We start from the raw sequence: 11,924 nt of genomic DNA on the forward strand, positions 1-11,924 counted from the left end.
AGCAAAAGTAATCATTAGTTGCACCCCATGGATTAATGATTGTTAGTAATGATTCATTTCTCCTATTGTTATGTGGAGTGTTATTGTGGTTATGTTACAGTCTGTTACTAAGACATTGCACTCAGCATTGAGTTCATATCACGCTGAGATTAGAGTTGGCAAATAAAGGAAAAGAGTAAAAAGAGGCATTAATGTTCTCAGTTTTTGTCCTCCACAGTAACTTTGCCCTGCTGTTTTCACTCAAACATGTAGGCAGCCCACTCCCTGCAGGGCTCCCTGCAGAAGAATGGTCATTGTTAAGTCGTATAAACTGTGGCCTTGAATGTCTCTCTGTAAGATTTGTAACAGAAAGAAAACAAAAAATCTTTAGCTGGAGGATGGGATGTGAAAATGTTCAAAGTCTGGCTTGACATTGTGGGGGCTGGAGAGAGACTCCTACAGCCTGTGAAGAGGCAAAAAGGAAAGTATTGTTGTTTGGCTGCACTCCCCGTCCTGGTACCGACATCTCCACACTGATTCTGACTTTGCTTTCGTTCAGAGACCTCAAAGCTAAGGTCGATCCTCAAATATTTTATTTAATTTTCTGTTGCAGGACAGCCGGTCTGATCTAGTTCATGATAGGATAAGAAGTGATAAACTCTCTGTTCTGTAAAAAGTTACTCAACCTGACAGAAAGAGAAAATTGCACAAACAACCGTAACTCGTGCCCTCATAAATCACACACCCTTGAAAATGGTAAAACATTTACACCGTCCTGTTACTAAGCCTCAATACCAAAGACAGTCACGCCTTACTTTCCCATATCTCCATGTAGCATTACGCATATCAGTGCAGCTGAAAAACAGAGCCAGCTCTTCCTCGCTTTGTACAATACACCTTGCTCTCTTTCTCTCGACTATCCTCAAAATCTTTGTCGTTTTTGTTTACAGTTCAGGCCATTTTTGAGCCATGTTTGACAAGCAGCGCTACGAGAGTCCACCTGTCTACAGTCCTCCTTTCACCTCGCCATCCAACAACGGCTTTGGCCCTCCAGGCAGCTTCCATGGCCCTCAGAGCGATTACAACGCATACCCACCGCCGCCGGGATCTTACTACATTGAGGACAGACCGCAGCACTTCTACAAATGGCTGTCACCTCCAGGAATCGTCAAGGCCATGATGGCCACGGTTATCGTGTTGTGTGTGGCGATATTTGCCTGTGTGGCCTCCACTCTCATGTGGGACATGCAGTACGGAATGGGGATGGGAATGGGAATGGGCTACGGCAGCGGATACGGTGGCGGCAGCTACGGCTCAGGATACAGTGGTTATGGTGGTTATGGAGGTTATGGAGGTTATGGAGGCTACGGCAGCAGCAGCTACGGCTCCTACATCTCACCTTACTCAGCCAAAACCACCATGATTGCCATGGCAGCCATTAACTTCATTGGGGCACTGGCCTTCTTCATCACCAGCTTCTCTAAATCCAACACTGTCCGCAGTAGGAAGTTCTTTCTTGCCCTCCTGATAAGCAGCATCGTTATGGCTGTCCTGCAGGTAAGACTCATCCTCATTTAGAGTCTCTAAGTCACCTTGTGTTGACAAAAATATACAATATATACTCGCTTTTAACTACACGTTCACGGTTGTATGATGGTGTATTCAGCGTCAGTTAGGACAGTTGTTTGCGCCCTTCCTCAGAAAATAACATAAAGTGTATGTGTGGTTAAACAGCAAGTGTATCTCCAGCTTAACTTCTCTATAGAGGCGCAGGAGAGCTAAATATTGTAGAGATCACAATGCTCTGTAAGTAGAACAAAGATATGTTTAAATTCAGACTCACTTCTTCAAAATGTGTCTGGTAATGAGAGCTGCTGACTCTTGACTCCTGTTACAGATAATACACTTTTGATTTAATGCTTTTCCTAATCCAGTAATGTCCAGAGCTAAGCACTGTGTGTTCCTGAATAAGGACTTTATTTCTCGTAGATTTTGCTGCTCCTTGTATATTGTTAAATTCAAGTGTATCCCTTTTGTTTATTTTTATGTCACACACACCATGTGCCCTTGCCCACAGAGGCTCTGAATACACTAAATATTGTATACTAAACAAAAAATTGAATCTGCTACACAGACCTCACATTGTAGACAAGATATTTTGTCTCCTAGCAAATATCTTGGGATTCCCCAGTTAAAACAGGCATTTTTTGTAAGGGACAATAATGCTTTAACTGGAATCCATCTTCAATCCTGAATCACACACAGAGATTGTTGAACTCTAAATGCTGCTGCCTTATATATGGGTCAACATCGTATGTGTTTTAAAATCATATGTGAGAAATTTAGTTTGTACCCTATATTAACAGCACTGAAGCATCTCACATTAATGTCTTTAACATTGGGAGGTTCCCATCCCACATCCCAACCAACAGTGAAAACTCCTTGCTCTGTTATGAACGGTATTTAAATGTGCATGTTTTTGAAAATTCCTGAATACCAGAAGTGTAATCTGGAACAGGACTTTGTGTACACAGTTTAACTCTCTTCAGATCCCAGTGTTCCTCTGGTTGAGTTGGTTAAAACACATGTTTATGTAGATGTTTGTCCAGGATCACACCAAAATGTTTATGCTGCTTATGTAACAGTACCATAGATCCAGAAAAGTATTTTATCCAGTGTGTTGATTTTATTCCAACCTGCTGGGGTTAGGATTAGTGTTTATATGTTCAATATGGAACGCGAGTGTTCAGTTAAAGTACATTTATTATATTAATCTAGCTTTTGCTTAATTAAATCCTAAACTCTTTTGGTTTTTATTTTTACATCTCTGTTTCTTTTCTGCTAAGTTCTGATTCAAGTGAGGTTTACATTAGTTTCTTAAACCTATAGGGTTGCTATTTGTGAAGAGCATATAATCAAAGAACATGTTTTACCATATCAAGCATCCATTAAATATGAATTATTTTAGATGTTTCCAGGCGACTCCAGCTGATTAAGCTCCAACAACATATTCCAGACAGATTAGAAAACACTAGAAACATTAAAGGTCTGTTTGTCCAAAATAAAAGTCCTTGTTGTTGTACTTGTACTCTACCCTTTACATGATTACAGCAAATTACTGGGATTATATGATTGTGTCATCCAATGAGAGACTAACTTAATTTTGAAATTAATTTACCATATATTTTTTTCAGGGAATCATAAACATTGTTTACATCGTCGGGGTGAACCCCATGGCCCAGGGCTCCTCCAGTATGATGTACAATCCGATGCTTATGATGTGCCAGAACCTCTACCAGACCAGCTACTCACAGATGGGAGGAGTGGGAGGCTTCCCCATATACAACCAGTATCTCTACCATTACTGCTTTGTGGACCCACAGGAGGTGCGTAGCTTTTCCTGTAGACATTTTGTAGCGTTTGATGTGACACCGCAAGGGTTTACTCCCAGATCCTCCTCAGGGTCATTTCAAGTAGATGTAGTAATCTAATTTAAAGGTTTATAATATGATTTTAAATTGATTGGGCTACAGTTGTAACTGTAATACTCTCTATGGAAGGTATTTTGAGTTGGATGAACAGGGCACACAATATATTTTCATTTCAGATTGCAATATGTGAACTATGCATAAATAAATTAGGGCTTCAAGTAACAATTTCATCAATTCATCTCCTTTTCTTAAAAAAAAAAAAAAAGAATTTAACAAATTAAAATTAAATTTAACAAAAAAATTACTTAAAGTAATGTCTTTAATTAAAATATATTCACTGTACAATAATATCAAACAAAGAAGCAGTAAATCACGTTTTAGAGGCTGGAACCAATGAATGTTTGGTATTCTTTTGTTATTAAATGACAAAGTTTTGTGCTCATAGAATAATTCATTCACATATCATATCAGCACCAAATTAATGTAATTGAAATGTATTAGGTTTACTGTGAAACAACAGTGTATAAAGCTGAAAGCTTAATGTGGGAAAAGTGAGATAAATGTGGACTGGAAACCGTAGTCTTTTATTATCAGTCCTGTAACGTTTTGTCTGTTATCATAAAAGCATGTGCTGCATTTTTGGGTTATACACATTTGTGATATGTATTTCTCTGAATGACGTCACACGTGTGTATGTGTGTATGTCTTGTACCAGGATAAACCGGCTTTATCTCACAGCTTATCTCCTTGACAACTTTCCAGATTTTCTTCTCATGTACTTGCTTTTCTAGGGAGTTGCTATGGTGTGTGGATTCCTGGTTGTCATCGCCTTCGGTGTGGCAGCTTTCTTCGCACACAAAACCAGAGGGAAGATCTGGCGCTACGGCAAACCAAACATCTACTGGGACGAGCCCCTTGTCGGCGGGAAGGCCTCGGAGGGCAGGGATGTAGAGGAATGGGTAAGAGATGACAGGATGGTAGTCGCAGTTTAATAAGACCGGGTTAACATGGGATTTGCAAAGAAAAATCATATTTTCGACCCAAGCTGACCCTGAGTTTGTGCATGCACAGCTTGCAGTCAAATGAACAGGGTCAGAGAGAGTTTAAATCCAGCCTAAGGAAAGTTGATGGAACACAGTGTTCACCAACGGATTTGATTAGATGATGAAATGATCGACTACGGTGGTTTTTCATAGAAGGTACGGCCACCAAAACTGACAAAGTAGTCTCCACCTGTTTTTACAATGCTGAGTAGGTACGTACGTAGGTCATCAGTGAGGTAGTCATCCTGCTAAGGTAGTCATCAGTTATAAAGATGGGTTAGGTGAGTGTGGTGATGAAGATGCAGTAAATAGCCAAGCTCGAACTTGCACATTCCTGAGGTTGTGGTCACTTGTTATGCTATTTTTTGACATGTCGATACCATGTGACCATAGAAAGACTGATCACCAGTTTAAATCTCACCAGTTTTAACAATTGTCTTTATGAGTTGAAAGTCCAAAAGAAGCATTATATCTAGATCTTTATCGGTTTATACTGTAGGATCCAGCAAGGGAAACAGTCACACTAACGTTACAGTGTTTCCTCTGACTGAGTCACTTTGTTCGGGGTCAGGGCTGATAGAAGTCAGCGATTGTTTGCTCATGGTCTACTACCTGGTTTCACTCTAGGTAATCATTAACCGCCTGAGAAGATAGTAAGCAGGCAGGTGGTTTCTAGAGAGCCTGCCTTTGGGTTTTTAAATGTCAACATCACTATGGTCCTATGGGACTGTTACCTGAGATATGGGTTGATTATTGACTCGACCTGCCACTTTTCAAACGATGCCTGTTTCATACAGTGAATGACAATGAGTTAACATGAACAGCTCAGGTTTAAAAATTCAATTGATTGGCATAAATGGCTCTAATAGGGTTGTTGTTGACATTCAGTAAACTAGATTTAAAACACCAACATGTCTATACAGTGTGCATAAGACTGACATGAAGGAGTCTTTATGAATGTTTATGACTGTCGTCTTTAAGTGTCTATCAAACAATTCAAGTAGCATTCTGGTAAATGAAGCCAATACGGAAGTTATAAAAACAGCAGTTCCTCGAATGGCTGCTTGAGGCTGGCTACCTGACGTGATTCAATCTCTATAAGCCCCGATATTAAAATGTCCTAAAGTTATGTATAATTAAGGGGATTGTTGCTTTGAGTGACAGGAGGGTGACGCCACGGCCTATGGGTCAGTTATGTCACTTTTAATGCAAAGTTGACATTGTTTGAGATGTCTTTGTTATGACAGCTTAATATTAACCAAGACCTGTCATAAAACCATGTCATAAATATGCCACAGCAGGCCTAATTATCAAACTTAAAGAAACTTGTGAGAACATTATAATTGTGTCCTGAATATTTTCCTTGACCTCAACTATAGTGTTAAAATTAGGACTAGTCAATAAACTGTAATTAAGTTTTATTACAGTGTCAAATGATTTGATGTCACACATAATTCCCTTGACCTCACCTACAGTGGTAGAAGTCACAGCAATTTGTTATTGTGGGGTGTGTAGAATATTTCCTGTAGTCAGCATCCTTCCCCCATACATAATGTCCACATCCAGTGTTTGTTCAACAAACATTGTGCAGAGCACGTAGCATACAGTATACACAATTGAAGCATGCATGAAAACTATTATCAACCAAAACTAAGTATTACTAGTTGACCGTGTCTCCTCAACCCCCCATCCACCCATCTTGTTGACCAAACTAACAGCCAGTAATAAGTCGTCCATAACTTATTGAAAGGCTACTTGTGTTATTTTAGTAAGGAGTTGAAAACTAAGCTACCTTCCACTCACCATGTGTAACCATACATATCTGTATACTTAAAGGAGTCTGTAATCTGATGAAGTTAGTCACTGCAGGATGCAGAAAGTGCTGTGTGAGTCACACTTTATCTCTCGCACTGACTGAAAATTACCAAAAGAAACACTAAACAGACATGGTGTTATATTGGATTATATAGAGTTTGTTTGTTGAAAGTGGTTGTCATTGCCTAGAACATGGCATCATGTACGCGGAGGTGAACAGGCTGAGCAGAGTAGACGAGACAAGCCCAGAGTGAATCCTGTGACTAGCACTAGTGTCTGATAATGGAGCCATGCTCACTGATGTCATCGGACTTATTGTAGGTACAATAATAAAGTGTACGCTGCTACATTTAACGATTGTTGACATTTTTGATGTAAATACTGCTGTAAAAATAGAAGAATTTGGGATTAAAAATGGAAAAGGTCAAAGAATTCTTAGAGGATCTGATTACACGTCATTACAATCAGATCATTATTTATTCAAGGTAGTCTCAAAGATTAAAACATGTATGTAGGTTGTGTATGTTTGACTTTGCTCCCAGAAGACTTTAAGCAGGTCATAGTGTGCCGTTATTGTATATCTACATATGTATATACGTTATCTTTGTAACAGCCTCAATAAACAGGCTCTTAGTGTGGTAGAATTTGCCCTCTTGGCCTAATTTTCGTCATATTTCTTCATGTTCCTCACTGCAGTTATGTATGTCTTTGTTGCTATGCTACCTGCGTACTGTATCTGTGCCACAAAATGAGTCATCTGGCTTGTTTGGCTCCTTTAAACACCAGGCCCGGTGACAGTCTGAGGCTGTGGTTGGTTTGACATTGGACCCATCTCTGTTGCTGAGCTTGCAGAGCCCTGGCATACTCTGATGACCTCATACACTGGCCTCGTTCAGCTCGCCCAGGGGGGACGCATTGTGTCTGCCGCATGAGGTCATCACAGTCGGTTTCTGTAGGGGCTGTCTGTGTGCGGCTCAATAAAACTGGCTGCTGTTGAAGCATTCTCCCTGGTTTTTGCAAAGCATTAGTAGTGGGTTTTGGTTTTTAAGTAGACATTTTTAAAATCTTTTCTCTCATACACACCCTGATTTCTACTCTTTCCCATCATGACTCTCCTTGCCACTGCTCTTCTTTTCCTTCTGTTACATGCACGTCTCCCTCACTTTGCTTTTTTTTTTACCCTCCCATGCCTTGTCTGCTCCCCGTTGCTCCTTCTTCCCTCATCAACATCCACCGCTTTGTCTCCACCATTGCTTTCTCCACCAGGTCCAGGACTCTCAGGCATTCTTACTGTGCTCACATACTCTGCTCCCTCTGCCCGGCAGCCGTTGTGCTGCACACTGAGGGGGCATTGTTGAGATATATGAAGTGCATATTCTCCTGCAGCTGCAAGAAGCTGCAACTCACCCCCACCCAGGCACTCCACCCACCACGATTATTGTTTTTTGGGGGCGAGGCCGATGTTAGGCTCTGCTCCTGCACTGTGAGGAATTTAGGCGATTGCTCAGTAAGGTACCACCTAAAAAAGGTTGAATGTTTTGTGTTATATAGTTTGGAAATAGAGACAAGTACAGTCTTCTTGTGCAGGTGTAGTAGATGTCAGATATCTTATTTCAGAGGAGCATAACCCTGGATGTTACTCCTGCTCCACAAAAGTTGGGTGTTTGTATTAGATACATCACACAAACATTTTCAGTGCTATTTTGTGAACAAAGCCAGACATTGTGCCTCTAGATTTTAAACTTGATTTAAAACCTTTACTTACATATGCAATTAACTATTTTATGTATTTTTAATCTTCTTTTTGTTGTCTTTTAGTGGCCCCGTGTCTTCTTTGTGTTGCTACAGTTGATAAACAACCAAAGGGTACTCTGCTAACATTAAGCCAGTTAGACTTCCAGGTAGAAGACAAACAGTAAAATCTGTTTAGGGTTTAGACTCCACTGTTATGTGTAGAGGTTGCGTAAAATGCATCTAATGATTGATGAATTTACTTAATCCAGTGGAAGTAGAAGGAGCCGTGACCGCCCCTTAGGCCTTCATTGTGAGGAATTCCCTCATGCAGGCTGTTTGACCTCACAGGAAGGACTTGGAAATACAGATTAAGGCGAACTTATTCACATGACAGACTCTGTTTCCTTTATTGTGAAGAAAGAAAGGAGGAGCACATCCGTTCCAGGTGTCCATGAAGACACAAGACAATAGAAAGAAGTGAAAGCAAAGATGGATTTATTGTCTGATATTTTCTGTGTATATATAATATCCATACATCTAATCTTTTTAGGTTATAACGGAATCAGAAACAGACTTAAAATATGGGGACACTTGCTGTAAACAAGAGAACACAAAGGTGGTTTGGTGTATTATTGTTAGATTTAATTTACAATTAGCCTTAAGTCATCCTTTGTTTTTGTTCTCTTGACCTTTTCAAGCACGGTGAACCATACAGATAACCCTCAATTCACTGAAGAGTTGGACTGTGCTGTCCAATTACATGCCTGACTGCTCTTTCAAACTTTTAACTACCAAGCACTAATTACCAAACTTTTGTCTCTGGTGCAGAGGTTTACTTTTTTTCTTCCTATTTTCTCCTCAAAGTTTAGACCTAAGGAAAAGAAGAGAAAAATAATGGTTTCTTTAACAGGATGTCAGTCAGAAAATAAGCCTGTAGCGTGGCCTGGTCTTTGTGAGTGCTATGGTTGTTTGTTTGTGTTTGCTGAGTCTTTTCCTTCTGTTTTTTCCTGTCTACTGTAGGTGAACAATGTGGAGGAAAATCGCAGTGTTCAAGACGCCCCTACCCTGCTGGTGTCAGAGAAGGGAGCCGGGCTGCTCAACGCCTCAGCAAACAGTGTCATCTCCTACCCCCCAGCCAAGGTGGACAGCAGCTCCTATAATGGGGACGAAGACGACAACAACGAGTGGGTTTTTCTTTATTCTCAGCCCCCTTTTGCAGCTCTAGAGTCTACATATAAATCAGATGAAGCACATTTTGGCTGATTTCAAACACTTTCTTAAAGTCACACTGAAACAGAAGTTAGAGCATCTTTGTCTTTTGTACTTTCACGTATTTAGATGTGAAACAAAGCATATGGGCAGGGTTTAGGTATGAAGGGGTTTTTAAATCCGACCCCCTGATTCGGATCGCTCAAAAGTGGGCCGTTGTGTAGCAAACACATTACGATATGGAGCTGTAGAGAGGCACGGAGAGACTGTAGACGGCTGTTGGCTTCCACCCACGCCTGGATGAGGGACAAATGAAAAAATTAGATCCCAACAACGCTCTTTTGAAAATGTTAACGTTTTTCAAAACACATACCTCTGCACAATGATATCACTCTGCTAGCTACTAGGACCAATGAGCATGGTTATATATGATGAATGTGAGTAAGCAAGTTAACCCAAATCAAATTAAATTGGCTACAGTAGTTCAAAATTAGTCATTAAAATATATTTGGCTCATAACAAGATAACTGACTAAGTGACTGAAGGATGCAGAATTATTGTGTCTTGCCTTTAAACTCGGACAGATGCAGAATTTGGATTTCTGTACACTGTAAAGCAAAGATTTCACACAAACAATGAACCTCTAAACATGCGATTCACACAAGCAATATCTAATCACTGCTCCGTTCTAAAGCCCATGAAAACATATTGCCCTACCCACAAAAAGAGCTCTGTGTGTGACCTTTGAGCTTGTGTTGGATTAACTTTCCCTGGGTTGTTTTTTTTTGTTTTTCATGTTCATGGAAATCTCTGAGGAAGGGAAAAGGCAGGATGTTTGTGAACAAATGTATTTGCTTTTCTTCAAAGCTAGAAATTACTTCTCAAGTACCTTGTTTTTTGCTTACATTAACGTCCTCAAGACTGCAGTGTGTGTGACTGAAAGTACGATGCTCTTTACTCAGTACCTTTGAAAAAAAAACAAGCCTAGCTCAAACTATGCTCTAAATGACCTGATTATGTGGACTTCACTGTTAATGTTCACAGATATAATCAACCTTTACGTAGACAACTGCAAGGATGCAAGTGCAAAATATTGTACTGACGATTTCCTCTCTCACAAAGTAAACACCGTTTTTCATAAGCAGAAGAATGTTAGCCTGAAGACTTGCGGTGTGCTCTGTTGTTAATAATGCAGAACTTGTAATATCTGCACCGCTGGATTTGGATTCCTCTGCAAATCCCCACAAACGTACAAAATTGAGCATGTTTCCTCCTTCTCGTTATGAAAGAGCTGTACCTGCTTCCTGGTCACTGAGGGCCGTCCACATGGCACAAATTGTAGAGTCTGAGCAACAATAATCATTAGTGGTTCAAGGTGTTTACCTTCCTTCATATCGTATCTGTCTTCTTTAGACACTGCTTCACATCAGAGAGACTTAAGTTCTTGGTGTTATTTGTGTCACGATGTTCTTTATGTAATTTAGCTTTTTGCTTGATTTGTTATGTAGCAAAGGACATAATTTCAACTGTGGATGGGGACATTTAGATATATTCAGTGTGATTTATAGTGTCCTCACAGCAGTACGTTTTATATACAGTAGAGAATGACTTGGACACTTTCTTTAACCCTCTGGGCTTTGTGGATGTAGACAGCCTGAGAGGATGACTGAATGCAAGACTCAATGTTAGTTTAAATAGGGTTAGTGCATTAATAATACAGCATTCTGTATACAACCTTACTGCTAGTAGAAACAAACACGTATTCTGGTTTCAGTCCTCTTTACTTATATAAAGTAATAAGTGGTTCCAGTGGAAGGCATTCATTACCAATGTTTTCATGCTTTTGTTGCTGTCCTGCAGGTACTCAGAGAGAACCACCAGCCGGCCATCAGAGGCTTTCTCTCATGGTGGAAGAACCAGCTCCAGCCCTTCAGAGGAGACAGGCGGGGGCCGAAAACCCTCTGCCAACAGGGGCAAGAGACGCAGACGTAACCCTGAGCTGGATGAGTCTCAGTATGAGACAGAGTACACCACAGGAGGAGAAACAGGCAATGAACTCGACAGAGAAGAATGGGAGAGGTGAGAATTAAGCTTCCATGACTGTACTATTGTCTCTGTGCAGCTTATACACTGTCTGGATTAAGGACACAGAATCTTGATTGCAGTTGAATACTGTTGCTCCCTCAGGACCAGACCTTAATTCTCTGATTTGAATAAATAACTGTAAGCTCAGAAAAACAAGCTCACATGAGAGGGACATGACTTACAGGAAGATGCAACTACAGTATCTTTTATATAGAAACGTGCAAGTATTGAATAGTAGATAAACAGCAAAGCATGGAAAAGGCTACAGTCTGTTGTTGCTTCACTCCGTCCAGGAGAGTAGTTAATCCTCTGAGGCATGCCAGTTCACATGAGTTGTACTCAGACATAATGAGAGAATTGGGCCAAAGGTACAACACTGAAGTCGATGTAGTTTATGAGAAAGCAGTTTATATTTTGCTGTGGTTCAATCCGCCCAGACTTCAACAAATGTCCCTGAGGGAGACATTATTGAAAGCGGCACACTTATAGTATACGTCCTTGACCTGTGCACTGCGTTCCTGTGGTTCAGTGACAAACCTGATAACCTCAGTAAAGGTTGTAAGGTGTGATATCCGGATGAAAGGTTCACCTCTGATGCTGATTGTTTCTCCCTCCTCCTCCTCCTCCT

At 40.5% G+C, this 11,924-nt stretch overlaps 1 protein-coding gene across 2 annotated transcripts in view; it reads left to right on the forward strand.

Moving 5' to 3' along the window:
- The window catches only part of si:ch73-61d6.3 (occludin), a 17,261-nt gene that overhangs the window by 4,022 nt on the left and 1,315 nt on the right, over positions 1-11,924 (forward strand). The window contains exons 2-6 of one of the 2 annotated variants that reach the window (XM_035652950.1): positions 930-1,536; positions 3,174-3,365; positions 4,202-4,369; positions 9,023-9,186; positions 11,072-11,290. In XM_035652950.1, coding sequence (XP_035508843.1) covers positions 949-1,536; positions 3,174-3,365; positions 4,202-4,369; positions 9,023-9,186; positions 11,072-11,290 — 1,331 coding nt within the window. In that variant the 5' untranslated portion in view covers positions 930-948. Of the gene's footprint in view, positions 1-810; positions 1,537-3,173; positions 3,366-4,201; positions 4,370-9,022; positions 9,187-11,071; positions 11,291-11,924 lie in introns of those variants that run through there. The other variant, XM_035652951.1, reaches the window with a different exon arrangement.

This window comes from Morone saxatilis, unplaced genomic scaffold (genome assembly GCF_004916995.1).
Source record: "Morone saxatilis isolate NCDOM2014 unplaced genomic scaffold, NCSU_SB_2.0 Contig12, whole genome shotgun sequence".
Lineage (NCBI taxonomy): Eukaryota > Metazoa > Chordata > Actinopteri > Moronidae > Morone > Morone saxatilis.